The sequence below is a fragment of the Macaca thibetana genome, chromosome X (assembly GCF_024542745.1).
Source record: "Macaca thibetana thibetana isolate TM-01 chromosome X, ASM2454274v1, whole genome shotgun sequence".
In the NCBI taxonomy this organism is placed as follows: Eukaryota; Metazoa; Chordata; class Mammalia; order Primates; family Cercopithecidae; genus Macaca; species Macaca thibetana.
The window spans coordinates 44448239-44467781 of record NC_065598.1 but is presented as its reverse complement, the minus strand read 5'-3'; the positions used below and the strand labels follow the sequence as shown (position 1 = coordinate 44467781).

General features: G+C 41.7%; 2 protein-coding genes across 3 annotated transcripts in view; one reads left to right on the top strand and one right to left on the bottom strand.

The window, feature by feature from the left end:
• The window catches only part of FUNDC1 (FUN14 domain containing 1), a 472293-nt gene that overhangs the window by 132576 nt on the left and 320174 nt on the right, over positions 1-19543 (top strand). The window lies entirely within an intron of this gene.
• DUSP21 (dual specificity phosphatase 21) lies at positions 11529-17278 on the bottom strand. 2 transcript variants are annotated; one of them, XM_050775721.1, is made up of 2 exons: positions 16546-17278; positions 11529-11977 (listed from the first exon to the last, which is right to left on the bottom strand). In XM_050775721.1, exons 1-2 carry the CDS (start codon positions 17056-17058, stop codon positions 11867-11869), a joined length of 624 nt encoding a protein of 207 aa, XP_050631678.1. In that variant the 5' UTR covers positions 17059-17278; the 3' UTR covers positions 11529-11866. The 2 variants fall into 2 exon arrangements, with proteins under 2 accessions (XP_050631678.1, XP_050631679.1); XM_050775722.1 differs by having other exon boundaries at positions 16060-17275.

Genomic DNA, 19543 nt, shown 5'->3' with positions numbered 1-19543 from the left:
CATGGCACTCACATCATTTTGACCTGCTGCTCAGTTCCCTACAAATCACAGCGATACTGTTACAACTTGGCAGTGTTTCCAGTGCGGTACATACAACGCTGAGACTTTTTTAAATTACCAGTGCAGGCCGGGCCCAGTGGCTCACGCCTGTAATCCCAGCACTTTGGGAGGCCGAGGCAGGCCGATCACAAGGTCAGGAGATTGACAACATCTTGGCCAACATCGTGAAACCCTGCCTCTACTAAAAATACAAAAATTAGCCAGGTGTGGTGGCACATTCCTGTAGTCCCAGCTACTCTAGAGGCTGAGGCAGGAGAATCGCTTGAACCTGGGAGGCAGATGTTGCAGTGAGCCAAGATTGTGCCACTGCACTCCAGCCTGGGCAACAAGAGCGAAACTCCATCTCAATAAATAAATAAATAAATAAATAAATAAATAACCGATGCATACCTATCATGTCAAAACAAGAGAGAAATATGGACTTCAGATGTCATGCTTTTAAGGATTATTTTGTTATTAAATTTCATGGCAAAGCATTTATTATGCCATAACACTATAGCTTTGCTAAAAGAATGCAATATATGTCAACATTATTAAACTAAGCACTCATCACAGTATTCCCAACTGACAGAAAAGCAACAGAGAGAACAATTAGAGAATTTAAAACATAATATTTCATCACAGCAGAATTTCTTCATAAAAATAAAAAATGAAAATGAGGGCTGGGCACGGTGGCTCATGCCTGTAATACCAGCACTTTGGGAGGTCAAGGAGGGTGGATCACGAGGTCAAGAGATTGAGACCAGCCTGGCCAACATGGTGAAACCCCGTCTCTACTAAAAATACAAAAATTAGCTGGGCATGGTGGTGCGTGCCTGTAGTCCCAGCTACTCAGGAGACTGAGGCAGGAGAATTGCTTTAACCTGGGAGGCGGAGGTTGCAGTGAGCCGAGATCACACCACTGCACTCTAGCCTGGGCCACAGAGCGAGACTCCACCTCAAAAAAAAACAAAACAAAACAGGAAAAGCTGTTCAATTGAATTGTGTTTGATTACAATGGCCAAAGAAATATGTCCAGAGAAAATAAACGGAAGGCTTTTAGCTAATAGCTGAAGGCTATTAGCCTTTCAGGGAAAACAACTGCTTGAAGAGTGAGGACATTGGGAGCAACATTAATAGTCAAAAACAAGACAATTAACTTTGAGTGGTTTTCCTTGGCTCTTTATGAGTTAACAGATATTACTGATACATTTCAGTTGTTGTTCATTAGAGGAATCAATGCTGTGTTTGAAGTAACTCAAGAATTAGCCTCTGTTAGCCATGCACAGTGGCCCACACCTATAATCCCAGCAGTTTGGGAGGGCAAGGCAGGTGGATCACGAGGTCAGGAGTTCAAGACCAGCCTGGCCAAGATGGTGAAACCCCATCTCCACTAAAAATACAAAAATTAGCTGGGTATGGGGGCAGGCACCTGTAATCCCAGCTACTTGGAAGGCTGAGGCAGAGAATTGCTTGAACCTGGGAGGCGGAGGTTGCAGTGAGCCGAGATCGTGCCGCTGCACTCCAGCCTGGGTTACAGAGCAAGACTCCAGCTCAAAAAAAAAAAAAAAAAAAGAAAAGAAAAGAAAATTAACCTCTGTGAATAGTCTGCATGGAACAACTAAGGGGGAAAATATTTTCAAAAAAGCTGAGAATGCACTGGTTCAGTACAACATGAAGTGGAATCTTCTAAGATGTGTTACAACTGATAGTAGTAAAAATATATATGGAGAAGAAAAACACTTACTTGAACAAATTCACAAAGGTTGTGAGAATGTAAGGTGTTTAAACCCTGTGGCTATTCATAGTATTATTCATCAGTAGTTACTTTGCAGTAATATTTGAGTCTATCATGTGTTATTGAACCAGTAGTGTCAGTGATAACTTCATTGAGTCTCATGGATTTAACCATCATCAGTTTGGTGAATTTTTGCCAGAAGTGGAAATGAATATCCAGATTTGCCCTATCACGTAGCAGTTTGATGTCTTAGCAGTGGCAAATTTCTATTGTGATTCTTTTGAGCTTCAGACCAAGATTGAAAATGTTTTAATTATAAGAGCTGCTCTGTACAACTATTATCAAAAGGAAATTAGTTTTTGCTGCAGACTTGATAAAGTGTCTTCATGAATTTTACCAGTTATAAGGCAAAATAACACTTACGTGTGAAATTTATACCATAGTAAAATCATTTTGATGACAACTAACATTGCTTGAATTACAAGTAATGTCAAGCCACTTTATACACTTTCATGCTGTCAGAATTTAAAACAAGAAGTGAATTGTCAAAAAAAATTTTAAGTGAATTATTCATTCTTATATAAATTTGCAGCAGATATATTTTCCAAGCTCAAACTATGGTTCCAAGCAGCATTTTTCAGACCTCAATGTAAATCTAAAGGAAATTTCCATATTTCAAAATTCATTTAACTGTGCAGTTGAGGAGTTTCTGCCTAATCATCAATTGGAAATTATGAATCTGCAGTGTAATGATATACTAAAAGGCAAATATCAAGAGAAGAACCTACTAGAATTCTATAAATGCCTTTCATGTGATGAATATGCTCAGTTAAAATCACATGCACATAGATCGATTCAAAGTTTGGCAGTGTCTTTCTGTGTGAAAAGACATTTTCTGTTTGGTTTTTTTTTTTTTTTCTGCTCTGTCTCCCAGGCTGGAGTGCAGTGGTACAATCTCAGTTCACTGCAATCTCTGCCTCCTGGGTTCAAGCGATTCTCCTGCCTCAGCCTCCCGAGTAGCTGGGATTACAGGCATCCACCCCCTTAGTTGTTCCATGCAGACTATTCACAGAGGTTAATTCTTTTTTTTTTTTTTTGAACTGGAGTCTTGTTCTGTCGCCCAGGCTGGAGTGCAGTGGCACGATCTCGGCTCACTGCAATCTCCACCTCCCAGGTTCAATTTTTGTATTTTTAGTAGAGATCGGGTTTCACCATGTTGGCCAGGCTGGTCTCAAAACCCTGACCTCAGGTGATCCATCCACCTCGGCCTCCCAAACTGCTGGGATTACAGGCATGAGCCACTGTGCCCAGCCGCATGAGAAGACATTTTCAAAAGTGAAATATATAAAATCTTATTACAGATTAGCATTAACAAATGAACATTTGCAATGTGATCTGATGATAGGAAACATTAACTTTGAACCTCAATTAAGTAAAATGTATTCCAAAAGCATAGAATTTTATTCTTCTCACTAGTAGACCTGTATTACCAAAAATCATAACCAATTAACTACTATTAGATTTTGAATTTCATCAATAAAGTATTTGTGGAAATTTGTTTTCTCTATTGTTGTATAAGTACTTACATCATATCTTTGATTCTGCCTCTTGGCCTGCCAGCAAAACTTGAAATATTTACCATCTGGCCCTATACAGAAAAAGTTTGCCAATCCCTCACCCGACTAATTGGTTCCCTGGGGGCTTCCAGTTCAAAATAATGTATTGCTATTTGCCCCCAAATGCATCCTGGCCTAACTTCTCACAAAAATTCCCTCAAATACAGAAACAACAATAACAACAAAAAAGGACACGATTTCACAACATTAAGGACTAAAACTAACAGGTAACCCAAGGCTTGGATCTGGGTAAAATAGGTGTTAATTAAGAGGCGGATGGCCCTAAAGGGCTGGATTTAGAAAACCCCAGTCATGCTTTAGTTTGGCTTTATTTCCTCAAACAGACACTGACTGAAAAAGGTAGAAAGCCCCTTATTTAAATCTCATACCTCCATTCCATAATGACCTACAATCTGTCTCCCATCTCAAAGACTTGGTGTCTAAACCAACAAGAAACATCAGTTTCTCTACCCTTCAAAGCTTCTCACCAGAATACTGAGCCCCACCTCTGCCTCCACTCCACATCCCCTGAATCCCTCTATTTCCTATTGCTTATCTAGGCAGATAGATCAAATAAGTGGGCAGGAAATAAGGGAGAAATTGGGAGAAAAAAGAAGGAGATACATTTAGGGAGGTACAGTCCCCATACATGGCTGGTTTCACGAGTGTTTGCACTGTGCAGTCACCCAGGGCCCCATGAAAGAAGACCCCATACTTGGTTTAATGCTTTGCTGTCACTGTCTGGAAATTCTTAATTTTTTAACAAGATGCCCCACATTCTCATTTTACATGTAATTTTCCTGTAAATTATGTAGTGGGTTCTACCCAAAACTTTAGGAAGAGGTCAGCTACTTGAAGGTCTTAGAGAAGTCTGTGCTGATAACTATATTTTGTTGTGTATCACATTAGTAAATAAGAGGTACAAAAAGTGAAATCAAACTATATGTACATTAATGTGTCCTCCAGCTACAGACTTGAGATGGTGATTCTGCCTCGAGTTCCATGGGCAGATGGTGGATCCAAGGGTAACCAGCTCACTTATCTGTGGACAGAGAAAAGAGAAACCTTGTTTTATTTGAGGGTTAACAGAATAAACAATACAGAGCTAGGGGAAGAACATAGCATTCAGAAACATTAGAGGAAATGAGAACTCTTCTTCACTAGGGCCCAGGAAAAAATTTTGGAAACCCATTAGTAGTCCTAAGGTTTCCTTCTGTAAATGGAAGGAAGAAGTGGGGACTGAGATGAAAATTCAACAGAATGAAATGAGAAATAGACAGGGTAAGGAAAATTAGCAAGTACTCCCAACAGTAGGAATAAAATTAAAGTACACATTGGAGATAGTAAACAGCAATATTCATATAGCCAAAAAAAATTGAATTTGATGTCAAGAGCAAAGCTGATGTAAGGAAATTGAATGGAATGTGAGGGACAAAGAGAAACAGAGAGAGAAGATGATAGCTGTGGAGAAAGAAGAATGGAGAATCTGGAGAACCAACATATGGATAATTTGTGTTCCTAAAAGAGGAACAAAGGCAAATGGAAGAGAAGTAATGAAAGTAAATTGAAACAGAAAAGTTTTCCTTTTTTTTTTTTTTAAATGAGACGAGTCTCACTCTATTTTGCAGGATGGAGTGCAGTGTCGCAATCTCGGCTCACTGCAACCTCCATCTCCTGGGTTCAAGCGATGCTCCTGCCTCAGCCTCCCGAGTAGCTGGGACTACAGGTGCCCGCCACCACACTAGGCTAATTTTTTTTGTATTTTTAGTAGAGATGGGGTTTCACTATGTTGGCCAGGCTGGTCTCGAACTCCTGACCTCATGATCTGCCCTCCTCGGCCTCCCTAAGTGTTGGGATTACAGGTGTGAGCCACCGTACCCAGTCTAAAAGTTTTCCTTTATTGAAGAACATAATGTATTGATTGAAAGAGCCCACCATGTTTTAGGCAAAGTCAATACAAAGGGACACACAGCTGGACACATCATGGCAAAAGTTTTAAGCTACAATATTAAAGTTTCTATGATTGTTCAGGGAAAAAAAAAATAAATCTGATTACCCAGATAAAAAAAGTCAGTGTTTCCAATTTCTCATATGTAGAGTTTTAGAGAGAAAAATATATGACCCCAAAATATATATCTGAGTTGTTTTTTCCAGTGTAAAAATGTCAGAAAACACTGCGATTTAAAGGATCACAAAAGATATCACCTTACTGAAAAAAAAATAATGGTTTACAATCTATTCCAACTATGAGAGAAAATAAAAATAAAAGCTCAAGGATGGAGAAGTTGGCTGGATGTGGTGGCTCATGCCTGTAATCCCAGCACTTTGGGAGGCCGAGGCAGGCGGATCACCTGAGGTCAGGAGTTCAAGATCAGCTTGGTCAACATGGTGAAACTCTGTTTCTACTAAAAATACAAAAAAGTAGCCAGGTGTGGTGGCAGGCGCCTGTAATCCCAGCTACTTGGGAGGCTGAGGCAGGAGAATTGCTTGAACCTGGGAAGTGGAGGTTGCAGTGAGCCGAGACAAACCTGCAGTGAGCAAAACTCTGTCTCATAAAATAAAAAAAAAAAGAATAGAAAAAAAGAGCAACATAACTTTTAGTCTTGGACATACCAAGCCAACCAAAAAATAAATATGAATACCAAGAATTTCAATACTATTAAGACTATATACAATATATTATGGATTATATATAAACTACATATTAACATAACATATTTTAAATTATAAGTTACATAAATAGATGAGAATGATGGTAGCAATCTGAAAGAGAAACTCCAGAATATATTCCAAATGGATCAAACATTTATTTATGCAGTTATTTAGTTCTTTTGAGACAGAGTATTGCTCTGTTGCCCAGGCTGGAGTGCAGTGGTGTGATCTCAGCTCACTGCAACCTCTGCCTCCTGGGTTCAAGCCATTCTCCTGCCTCAGCCTCCCGAGTAGCTGGGACTACGGGCGCACACCACCACCCCCAGGTAATTTTTGTAGTTTTAGTAGAGATGGGGTTTCACCATGTTGGCCAGGCTGGTCTCGAACTCCTGACCTCATGATCCACCGACATTGGCCTCCCAAAGTGCTGGGATTACAGGTGTGAGCCACCATACCTAGCCCTGGATCAAACATTTAAATGTTAAAATTGAAATATAAATGTACATGAGACCAGGTGCAGTGGCTCACGCCTGTAATCTCAGCAATTTGGGAGGCCGAGGCAGGGAGATCACAAGGTCAGGAGTTTGAGACTAGCCTGGTCAACATAGTGAAACCCCCACCTCTACTGAAAATACAAAAATTAGCTGGGCGTGGTGGCGGGCGCCTGTAATCCCAGCTACTCTGGAGGCTGAGGCAGGATAATTGATTGAAACAAGAAGGCAGAGGTTGCAGTGAGCCGAGATCGCACCACCGCACTCCAGTCTGGGCAACAGAGGGAGACTCCTTCTCAGAAAAAAAAAAAAAAGTACTTGAAGCGGCAGGGTGCAGCGGCTCACGCCTGTAATTACAGCACTTTGGGAGGCCAAGGTAGGCGGATCCCTTGATCCCGGGAGTTCAAGACCAGCCTGAGCAACACGGTGAAACCCCAGTCTCTAAAAAAATAATAATAATAATAAAAGAAAGAAAAGTACTTGAACAGCTGTGGGATACTTTTAAAGTATAATTTTAGAGTGCAGAAAGCCTTTCTGAGAATGACACAAAATCCTAAAGCCATAAAAATAAACAATAAATTTGACTAGATGAAAATAAATAATCTGCCTGACAAAGCCACTCTAAGCAAAGTCAAAAGATAAATGAAAATTTGTGAAAATATTTGAAATTTTTATCACAAATGAATGCCTCATTTCCCTAATAGACTTCCTACAAATCAATTTTTTAAAAAAGACTAACAACCTAATAAAATATTGATATAAGCAGCCAATTCATAGAGAGAAAAATATAAATTATTCTTAGAGGAATGAAAAGAAGCTAGAACTTACTAATAATAAAAGACACACAAATTAAAAGTAAACTGAGACACCATTTTTCACTGGTCAGAATGGCAAAGATATAAAAGTGCAATATTATGCAGTGTTTTTGATTCTGTGGGGAGACAGGCACTTCAACATATTGCTGACAGGTTTTCATGACATCCATAGGAATTAATCTGCCAATGTTTATGAAAATTTAAATTTATGAAATTAGATCCACTAATTTTATTTCTAATAATATATATTTGCACATGTACAAAATAATTTTTTTTTTTGAGATTGAGTCTCACACTGTCATCCAGGCTAGAGTGCAGTGATGCAATCTCAGCTCACTGCAACCTCCACCTCCCTGGTTTAAGCGATTCTCCTGCCTCAGCCTCCAAGTAGCTGGGATTACAGGCGCCTGCCACCACGCCCAGCTAATTTTTTGTGTTTTTAGCAGAGACGGGATTTCACTATGTTGGCCAGGCTGGTCTCAAACTCCTGACCTCGTGATCCGCCTGCCTCGGCCTCCCAAAGTGCTGCGATTACAGGCGTGAGCCACCGCATCCAGCCTAAAATAATTTATATACCTAAACTTAACTACAAGTTTATTTACTGGGGTATTATTTGTAGTAGCAAAATTTTGGCAACAAACCTAAATGTCCACCAATAGGAACAGATTAAATGAATTACAATACTTCCATACAATGGAATACTATGCAGTTGTAAAAAAAAAATGAAGATGTTCTCTTGTACTGGCTTAGCATGATCTGTGACATGTATTAGTAAACAAGAAGAAACAAGGTAGAGAACAGCGTGAAGTATGCCACCACTTGTTGAAAAATGAAAAAGGGCTGGGCTGCACTGCAGCCTGGGTGACAAAACGAGACTCCGTCTCAAAAAAAAAAAAAAAAAGAAAAAAGGAAAATGTAAAAGATATATATACAAATGTAATTTCATATATATGCATAAAATAATATCATGGAAACATACAGGAGGAACTGACAATATTGGCTGCCTTTGGGGAGGGGAACTGGTTGGGTAGAGAACAGATGTGAGGAGTCTTTCACTCTATATACACTTACGTGCCCTTTGAATGTTGCATCATGATTGTGTTACTTATTCAACGTTTACATTTTTTAAATGTAATCCCAGCACTTTGGGAGGCCAAGGCGGGCGGGTCACCTGGAGTCGGGAGTTTGAGACCAGCCTGACCAACATGGAGAAAGCCCATCTCTACTAAAAATACAAAAAGTTAGCTAGGCGTGGTGGTACATGCCTGTAATCCCAGCTACTCAGGAGGCTGAGGCAGAAGAATCGCTTGAACCTGGGAGGTGGAGGTTGCAGTGAGCCAAGATGGTGCCATTGCATTCCAATCTGGGCAACAAGAGCAAAACTCCGTTTCAAAAAAAAAAAAAAGAAATTTTTTAAGACTTATATATAAACTTAGAATCCCACCAATAGGTAATACATCTGTTTTACTGCTCGAGAGACTTAACAAGAAAATCTCAATTCTGTGAAGCAAAATTTATGCAGGCCACATTCTTTGACCACTGTGCAGTAAAGCTACAAATGAATGCAACCTCTCCCTGTCTCTAGCACAGGCCCCAGTCCTGCCTCAACTTGCAGCCTCCAGAATTCAACCAAATTGATCACAGAGGCCTTCTTAACTTGGTCAGGTCCCATGCTCTTTTTATTCCCTCACTATAAAGTCTGTTGAGGCAAGAGGCTAATTCCAAGTTCAGATTCCAATAATTTTAAGAGCCTTGATTCAGAAAATCTTATTGCAATACACTTTTCAAACACAACTATGTGACTGAGGCCTTGATCCATCTTTCCAGATGGAGAGAATTCAGCAAGGAACCCAAGTACCAAAAGATTGCCCCAAGATTCATTTTCACTGCCTTCTCCCTGCTTATCAGGTAGTTCCCAAAAGGTGATCAAAAGGTCACTTCCCCACCTCCCTATATCTCATTATTTGGAGAATGGTGAGTGTGTGGGAAAGAGACACCAAGGTAGCTGGAAATGGGCTTTCAAGCATCCACAAGTAAATGCAACGCTCTTATTGGATATATTGGATAGCTTTACCTCTTTACCTTAACAGCTTGGATAAGACTGGGTAGTCATGGATGTCGCAGGTGTCTCATTGGTAACATAACAGATATGTTGTAAATGTTTTAGCAGACAAAATGTTTTTAAGAATTGAAGTGAGGCCAGGCACGGTGACTCACGCCTGTAATCCCAGCATTTTGGGAGGCTGAGGCAGGCAGATCACCTGAGGTCATGAGTTTGGGACCAGCCTGGCCAACACAGTGAAACCCTGTCTCTACTAAAAATACAAAAAAAATAAAGAAAAAAAAATAGCCAGTCATGGTCGTGGGCACCTGTAATCCCAGCTACTCGGGAGGCTGGGGCAGGAGAATCACTTGAACCCAGGTGGCGGAGGCTGCAGTGAGCCGAGATCATGTCACTGCACTTCAGCCTGGGTGACAGAGCAAGACTCTGTCTCAGAAAAAAAAAAAAAAAAACAATTGAAGTGCAAGGAAGTGAATGAGTATGTGTATGTGTGTATAAGCATGTCTGTGCTTTAGTATACTAACTTACAATTTTCTAACGTTATGAGCCTTTGGAAATAAGATATGCACACTCCAGAAATATAGTTAATGCTTAACTGATCAAGTTTCAGGCATTCTGGGTAGGTGGTCTTTTATTTAAGTGTTTATATATGTATAAATATATACAATGTATGTCCTATTTTTGCCTCTTCACTTCGCCAATACCTGGTAAACAGTTCTTTATAGTAAATATTTCCTGATTAAATGACTAGCATGTTTTCTGTTTTCCTTATTTGACCTTGACCACTACACCAAAAAAAAGTAATTTCAATCAAAATCCTAATGGGAATTTTTTGTAAACCTACAACTATTAAGAAGATCCTTTTAGAAGAGAAATAAAAGAATCTAAGAAAAAACAAACAAAAGACGCACCCCATCCTCTGAAAAAGAAACATAACGGGGGAACATCATTTCTCCACCAATTATAATAGTCTATTATGAAGCTGCACCAATCTTAAGGAATGTGATACTGGCACAGGAAAAGATTGACAATGTAGCAAACTGGAAGGAACAAAAGCAGACACAAATATTTCTGATGGCGTTGGACATCTCAAAATTATTTCAAAAAATTAAATAACTTCCAACTTATATAATATGCCCAAATTAAGTTGAGATAGATTTAAGAGTTAGATGTCCCCTAATGTAGTAATTGATTGAGGCAAGGATCATTAATGGATGCTAATAACATTGGCTGAAAGAAACAGGATATTCACACTGTGCTAAAGTATCACCCCACAGGTGGTCACCACCTGAACTAAATGATCAAACTTAGCATCACTGCTAATGGGACAAAGAGACATCTGTGCCTCCTGACACATGTAACATGGCAACACTTCTGAAATATTCTAGCAAAAAATTCTTAACTCATATCTGGCTGGGCACAGTGACTCACGCCTGTAAACCTAGCACTTCGGGAGCCCGAGTCAGGCGGATCACCTGAGGTCAGGAGTTCAAGACCAGCCTGAGCAGCATGGTTAAACCCCATCTCTACTAAAAATACAAAAATTAGCCAGGCGTAGTGGCGCATGCCTGTAATTCCAGCTACTCAGGAGGCTGAGACATGACAATCACTCGAACCCGGGAAGTGGAGGTTGCAGTGAGCTGGTATCATGTCCCTGCACTTGAGCTGGGTGATTGTCTCAAAAAAAAAAATTTTTTTTAACCCAAATCTAATCAAACCTCTAGACCTAGCTTCCAGTTTAAAGAAAATACAGGGAATACAGGAAGAAGATAAACAATAGCATCAAGAAATAATTGGACAAATCCAGCGTACTGGATGTTATACCACAAAATTATTCTGGACTCATCAAAAAGACAATGTCGCGGGAAGTAAGAGTAGAGGCACTATTCTAGATTAAAATAAACACAGTTTAAGACTCATAGATTTAACTACATGCAAATTTAAACTTTTGAATCACAAACAAACACCATGGACAAATGACACACAATAAACTGGGAAAAATAAATGAAATATATTTGACCAGAAAAACTAAATATCCTTATTCTATATTTCAGTTTTTACAGTTGAAAAGAAATAAAAGATTTACACTCTGAAAGGAAAATGTCTAGGTTCTGCAGAAGAATGAGCTCAGTGGAAATAAAATGTCTAAGGATATGAATAAATAATTCAAAAAAGAAGGGCAAAGGTGAGAAGTTATGAAATACTTTTAGTATTAACAACTGCTTGGTCGAAGTTTCTCAGCCTTCATCAGAATCATCTGAGATGCTTGTGCAAAATGCAGCTTCATCCAGGTGCGGTGGCTCATGCCTGTAATCCTAGCACTTTGGGAGGCAGAGGCAGGCAGAACACCTGAGGTCAGGAGTTCGAGACCAGCCTGACCAACATGGAGAAACCCTGTCTCTACTAAAAATACAAAAGTAGCCAGGTGTGGTGCTGCATGCCTGTAATCCCAGCTACTCTGGAGTCTGAGGCAGGAGAATCGCTTCAACCCAGGAGGCGGACGTTGCGGTGAGTGGAGATCGTGCCATTGCACTCCAGCCGGGGCAACAAGAGCAAATCTGCATCTAAAAAAAAATAAAATAAAATAAAATAAAAATAAAAATGTGGCTTCCTGGACCTACCATATTTAAATTGAGACCCAGGTGTCAGTATAATAAAAACTCCCCTATACTTACTTTGGGAGGCCAAGGTAGGCAGATCGTTTGAGCTCAGGAGTTTGAGACCAGCCTGGGCAACATGGTGAAAACCCTGTCTCTATTAAAAATACAAAAATTAGCCCGGGCACAGTGGCTCACGCCTGTAATTCCAACACTTTGGGAGGCTAAGGCGGGCAGATCACGAGGTCAGGAGATCGAGACCACCCTTGCTTACACGGTGAAACCCCGTCTCTACTAAAAACACAAAAAATTAGCGGGGCGTGGTGGCACGTGCCTGTAGTCCCAGCTACTCGGGAGGCTGAGGCAGGAGAATCGCTTGAACCCGGGAGGCGGAGATTGCAGTGGGTCGAGATTGCACCACTGCACTCCAGTCTGGGTGACACAGCGAGACTCCATCCAAAACAAAACAAAAATTACCCGGGCGTGGTAATCCCAGTTACTTGGAGGTTGAGGCAGAAGAATCACTTGAATCTGGAAGGCGGAGGTTGTAATAAGCCAAGATCGCGCTACAGCACTCCAGCCTGGGCAACAAGAGCGAAACTCTGTCTCAAAAAAAAAAAAAACTCCTTATTTCAATCTACTTACTTTTGTTTCAAAAGAAATGCAGGAAAATAGAGCCTAGTCTGTATGCCACTTCTTCATTCCTGACCTATGTGCTGCTTTAGGCAAATTCCTTAAATGCATTAGTACAATGGGAACAATAACTACCTTGAAGGGCTTGTTTGAAGGAATAGAGACACTGTAAAGTGTCCAGTACTGTGTTAGGCATTTAATAGCTTAATAAATAGTGGTTATTATTATTTTTCACTCTAACTCATTTCGCACTTTTAAACTGCTACCGTAGTTTTTTTCAGGTGACATGATCCTTTTCTTCTGTGTGTGTGTGTGTGTGTGTGTGTGTGTGTGTGATCGTACTTTATGCATAATTGCTCAAAACTGGAAATAATCTTGTTATGGGTTGAGTTGTATCCCCTCAAAATATGTGAAAGTCCTAACCCCCACAACCTCAGAATATAACCTTATTTGGACATAGGGTCATTCGATGTATTAATAATTACTCATACTGGAGTAGAGTGGGTCCCTAATCTAATATGATTGGTGTCCTTATAAGAAAAAGAAGATTTGGACATAGATTTGCACAGAGGGAAGACAGATATGAAGACACACTAAGGGAGATAGCCCTGTAACTCCAGAGGCAGAGATTAGAGTGATGCATCTACAAACTAAGGAATGCCAAGGAGTGTCAGCAAACACTAGACACTAGAAAGAGTCAAGGAGGGCCAGGCGCGGTGGCTCACGCCTGTAATCCCAGCATTTTGGGAGGCTGAGGCAGGTGAATCACCTGAGGTCAGGAGTTTGAGACCAGCCTGGCCAACATGGTAAAAACCCGTCTCTACTAAAAATACAAAAATTAGCCGGGCATGATGGTTCGTGCCTGTAATCCCAGCTACTGGGGAGGCTGAGGCAGAAGAATCACTTGAACCTGGGAGGCAGAGGTTGCAGTGAACCAAGATCACGCCACTGCACTCCAGCCTGGGCGACAGAGCAAGACTCTGTATCAAAAAAAAAAAAAAAAAAAAAAAAGCACACACACACACACAAACAAACAAACAAAAACCAAAAGACTCAAGGAGGATTCTCCTCTACACGTTTCAGAGGAGCACAACCCTGGGATTACAGGCTTGAGCCACCGCGCCCGGCCAGCTTTTGGTATTTCTTACAGCATTTCCTAGGAAGCTAATATTAGGTTCCTAGGAACCCTAATATTCTTCAATAGGTGAATGGAAAACAAACTGTGGTACATGCATACAATGAACTGTATAACATGGGTGAATCTCAAAGACACTATGTTAAGTGAAAGAAGCCAGTCTCCAGAGGTTACATCCTGTATGATTCCATTTATGTGACATTCAGTTAAAGGCATATCTGGCCAGGTGTGGTGGGTCACCCCTGTAATCACAGCACTTTATGAGGCCGAGGCAGGCGAATCACGAGGTCAGGAGTTCGAGACCAGCCTGGCCAACATGGTGAAACCCTGTCTCTACTAAAAATACAAAAAGTTAGCTGGGCGTGGTGGCGGGTGCCTGTAATTCCAGCTACTCTGGAGACTGAGGCAGGAGAATCACTTGAACCCGGGAGGCGGAGGTTGCAGTGAACCGAGACTGCGCCACTGCACTCCAGCCCAGGCAATAGTGCAAGACTCTGTCTCAAAAAAAAAATAAATAAATAAGGCAAACCTACAGGGAAGAAAAACAGATCAGTGTTTGCCAGAGGTTGGGGTGGGTTGATGGTTTAATTCGAAAGGGGAAGCATGAGGGAAATTTTGGGACTGTGGTGATGGTTACCTAAATCTATGCATGTGTTAAAACTCATGGAACTGTTTATCCACAAAGAGTAATTTCGTGGTATGTTAATTTAGATATTTTAAAAAATGAACACACACACACATCCCCAAATAATTTTCTTCTAAGAAATACTTTAAAAGAAATTTTCCATTTGGGCCTCTGCCAGAAAGGCTGTTTCGTGGGGGCTCTGCCACACCAACTCTTGCATTCTGTGAGCCTGTTTTTCCATCTGTAAAAGTAGTGGATCTGCCTGGAGCAGATCCACTTTTTATTCCCCTCGTCCCCATACTGCACCCTAGGCACTCCCTTTGTGGCAGTGGTGGTGTCTTGATGGATTTGGAGAGAAAAAAACACTGGGATGTCACTGGGCTCTGGACACACAGGTCTTCTCCAAATGGAGCAGTTGTACTTTTGTCTCTCTCTCTCTCTCTCTCTTTTTTTTTTTTTTTTTTGGTCTAAAAACCTCTGGATTAGAATAACTGAACACAAGCCAGAGTCCAGGTATCCAGGGAATTAGAATGATCCTGGATTCCAGGGCCTACATGTGGGGGTCACTTGTTCATCCCTTCAGCGAATGCCCTCATGCATCCTTGTAATGAGCAAAACCAGGGTGCTGGCTCTAACGGTTAGTGACTCTAAACAAGTGTTTCAGGGAAGCTGGACTTGTGCTTCTACACAACCCCTTGGATGCACATGGATTAAACACAATGGGACCTCTGTTAAAGCTCTAAATCTAGGCGCCCCCCCACCTTTGTTTTTTCTTTTTCGAGACAGAGTCTCACTCTGTCACCCAAGGCTGGAGTGCAATGGTTCAATCTTGGCTCCCTGCAACCTCCACCTCCCGGGCTCGAGTGCTTCTCTTACCTCAGCCTCCCGAATAGCTGGGACTACAGGTGCCAGCCACCATGCCCGAATCTAGGCCCATTCTAAGGTAAGGTCCAAAAGGACCTTCAGCCATTTGTTTTTAGACACTTGATGATTTTTTGGAAGAGCATTTTGTAAACAACAAAGGACTGTGCACAGAAGGGGGAAATGCCATTATGAGGATGAGTGTGCTGACCTCAAACCAGGGTCAAAGAGTATCATTGCCCTTTACTCCAAGCATGAAACCATTCATGTGCCAGGTACTGTGCTAAGGAACCCAGTCCTCACAACAACTCTATGGGAGAGAGTTGCTTTGACAGGTGAGGAAAGTGAAGCTTTGAGGGGACCCAGGTCACAATGAAAGGAGATGTTAGAGGTGACAGGGTTGGGTCATGGCCAGCAGCTCCAGCCTCTTAAGCCAAGGTTCATGAGAGGAACCCCTGAGACCTGGTGTCAGGCCTGTTCTCTCTCAGTATATGCCCTGGGAAAAGGACTAATGTCCCTTTTCACAAAGGCTGGTGGGAGATCACCAAAGACACCTTGAGACCTTGCCATCAAGTATAGCACTCAAAAAGTACAGTATTTTTAAACTTTATGGAGTGGAATGGTCTTTTAAAAAACTAGTTTTTTTTTTTTTTTTAAACTAATGTATAAATTCAATCTAGAAAACCAGAGATGGGCCACTGTGATTGAAGGCGGGCAAGGGTAGCCTGAGCCTCCTCCAGAGCTCCTGGAGCAAAGCTTGAATGAAAGTCACTTATCCACTAGGTTGGCACTTACCGGGAGAAGTGCAAGGGATGCCAAGATGTCTAAGGCTTTGACTTTGGTTTGGAAAGAACCAGGTGAGATTCTAGGGGATTCACTCCTGAGTTAGTCGGCCTCCGGCAGGGCTCAGAATTCCAGGCCTGCCACATGTATTGGGTGCTGCTGGCAGGTCTATGTGAGCTGAGCATCACTTGCCGCACCCTGGTTCCAGCCAGGCCCCAATAGCTTGACCTCACAAGATAAAAAACATTTTCACCATCTTACATTTCGTGAATTTAATTCTATTAAGGTAAGGCTTACTACATTCAAAACTCCAACCCCCTCCCTTTTTTTCTTGCCCCTTAACAAGGCACCAACCGGTTTTCTTTACTAACAAAATGTCAGTGTTCAAGTTCAGTCTTGGTGCCAGATCGATGGCAGATGTCAAGGGCTGGCTGGGATGGCTTACATTGATATCACTGCAAGTATGTCCTTCTCATAGATGTCAGGGATGTCACCTACCGGCGAGTTGATCATGCGCACGGTGTTGTTACTAAACAGCTTGAATTCGTAATTGATGAGCTGTTCCCAAAAGCCGTTGTTGGGCCGGATGATGGGGCGGCGCGACTTGGTCCATGCATGGGCGTCCAGCAGCGACATGGAGTGGTATTTCATGAGGTACGCAAGGCACAGTGAGGCGGAACGGCTCACTCCAGCCACGCAGTGCAGCAGCGTGCGGCCCTGCCTCATATCCACGCTGTGGATAAGATCAGCAATGGGGTCAAAAAAGTCGCAGAGACGAGAGTCACGAGCATCGGTAACAGGCACCTTTACGTACTGAATGCCCTCAAAGAACACGTTGACCACTTCCACCGAGGCATTGACAATGGCGGTGATGCGATTGCTGGACAGAAGGATTTTGTTGTTGGCAGCCACACCATTGCTGAGAAACAAGCTGCTGGTTATTTGGGAGAAGCTGTAGATGGAGGGCTGCTGGAGACCCTGAGATGATGAAAAGGACGCGGATGCTGTCATCAAGGCGGCTGGTCCGAGGTCTCTCTATGCTGGTTCAGGGCACAACCCTTACCAAGCTAGTTCAGGATTGCAGCCGCGCCGCGAAGTCTCAGGCTAGGTGTTGGAGAAAGAGGACCGGCCATCGGTCACCACCCTCTTCCTGTCTCCTCCCACCACTCCCATCTGGGCGTCACAATCTCGGACAGATAGCCCTGCGGCTGTGGTTTCCATGGCAATGGCCGCTTGCCGCAAGGAGGACAAGGCCTCTAAGCAGGGTCTTCAGAGACACCCCAGTCTGTTTTATTTTTATCTTTCTTCATAGTCATTTATTTTCCAAGGCCTAATTCTTATCTTTCTTGACTTTTAAAAATGTTCTGTTACAAGATATCTATTTTATGTTTCAATTATTGGACCACATTAAACACAGTATTTATGAATACTTCTATTTCATCAGTGTTGCAGAACAGGGCTTACACTTTCCCTGCAAAATAGCAACATCACATTCTAAGTTGGGGAACAGCATTTGGCTCATGTGATACGCTAATCTCTATAAAACTGGAGCGAGATATGGGATTTGGCTGGGCTTGGTGGACTGGCCTGATATTTCTTTGTTGATTGCAACCATAAAATTTTTTTCCTGCTTACAAACACATCAGGGCTGGTTGTAAGGGAGCATTGCTAACTGATATATAACCCTTTATCTTGAAGTTGGCCTGTGGTGGACAGTTGTGACTAATTTAGCTGTGTCATAGTCCGTTTGTACATACAGCTCAAATGACTGAAACAATAGTTCAAATTATTTTGTTTACTTTCTTCAAAAAGAATGCCCACATGCTTTGTGAACTACAAATCACTTTGACCACTACCGATGCTGTCTTCCCAGTAATATTACACATTCTGGAACAAGTTAATGCTACATGGTAATTGGGCCAAAAATTGAGACAGGCTTGCTCTGTCATCCAGGCTGGAGAGGCCCAGGCCTCTGCCTCCTGAGTTCAAGTGATTCTTGTGCCTCAGCCGACCAAGCAGCTGGGATTACAAGAGTGCGCCACCACACCCGACTAATTTTTGTATTTTTAGTAGAGACGGGATTTCACCATGTTGGCCAGGCTGGTCTCAAACTCCTGACCTCAGGTGATCCTCTCACCTCGGCCTCCCAAAGTGCTGGGATTACATGCAAGAGCCACCGCACCCAGCCCAAAAATTAATTTCTAAAATGCAACCTGACATTTGCATTTCCTTCCAGCTAAGATTTTTATAGAATTTGGCTGAAAATTGAAAAGAACTATAGCCTAAAACTAACAAACTGTTTCGCAGAGCAGCCAATTGACTCACATACTTTGCTCTCATTCCATCATCATTTTGGTATGTGTTCAAAGGTGTGCTGTGATTATGAACAAAGATGAAGTAGATATCAGGCTGCTTATGATGGTCAAGGAAACGATAACCTCAAAACACAACACATATTTCTTTTTCTCGGTTGTCATAATAAAATTAATTTGCATTACTTAAATTGTCAGTCCCCACAAATCTATCTGGAAGAAAATAGAACACAAATACTAAATAAATATGAAAACTGTCTGTTGGGGACAGCTCAACCTGGCTAAGGGAGAAGCTTTGTAATCTATGTAGTAATGTGGAGGCCCTAAACTAGTATTGGTGTCTAGTTATTTCATAAGTATACACTTCTTAAACTTTAAAACTATAGAAAAATTAACAAAATAATTTCAGACACTATTTTCTTTTCTTTTTTTTTTTTTTTGAGACAGGGTTTTGCTCTTGTTGCCCAGGCTGGAGTGCAGTGGTGCAATCTCGGCTCACCACAACCTCCGCCTCCCAGGTTCAAGCCATTCTCCTGCCTCCGTCTCATGAGTAGCTGGGATTACAGGCTCGCGCCACCATGCCCAGCTAATTTTTTGTATTTCTAGTAGAGACGGGGTTTCACCATGTTGGCCAGGCTGGTCTCAAACTCCCGACCTCAGGTGATCCACCTGCCTCAGCCTCCCAAAGTGCAGGGATTACAGGCATGAGCCACCGCACCCGGCCACAGACACTATTTTCAAAGACAAGCATGACCCGTATTAAATATATTCATTTATTTATTCTTCATATTCTGTGACACCTATTAGTCTGAGGGATGTTGGATGTTTTAAAAGTCCACTATGGAGCTTTTCCTGGATAGATAACATTTTCTCCCCTTGAGTTTGGAAGCAGGTCACTTTCAGATCCCACTTGTCTCTACTTTTCCTCTTTTTTTTTAAGCACACTGATGGAGGCAATTTTCCTTGTTATTTAGTGAAGAAAATGTGCAATGGACTTGCCCAAGAACACACTCTCTTTCCACCAATGGGAAAACACCCTGGATGTTAAGAATTAGTTAATGTTCAGATTTCTCAATTCAGTAGTCAAAGTCCTTTCTAATCTGATCTAAGCCTGCCTTTCAAATCTCATTCATTTATTCATCAGATTTTTATTAAGAATCTATATACTGTGTTAGGCATTTTCA

What these genes read in the sequence shown, in the direction of transcription:
- DUSP21 (XM_050775721.1), bottom strand. Translation starts at nt 17,058, where the DNA reads ATGACAGCATCCGCGTCCTTTTCATCATCTCAGGGTCTCCAGCAGCCC. An exon ending in TGCGCATGATCAACTCGCCG is followed by an intron (nt 11,978 to 16,545) that starts GTAGGTGACATC and finishes ATTTTTTTTTAG; the next exon opens with ATGCAGATTTGCTCTTGTTG.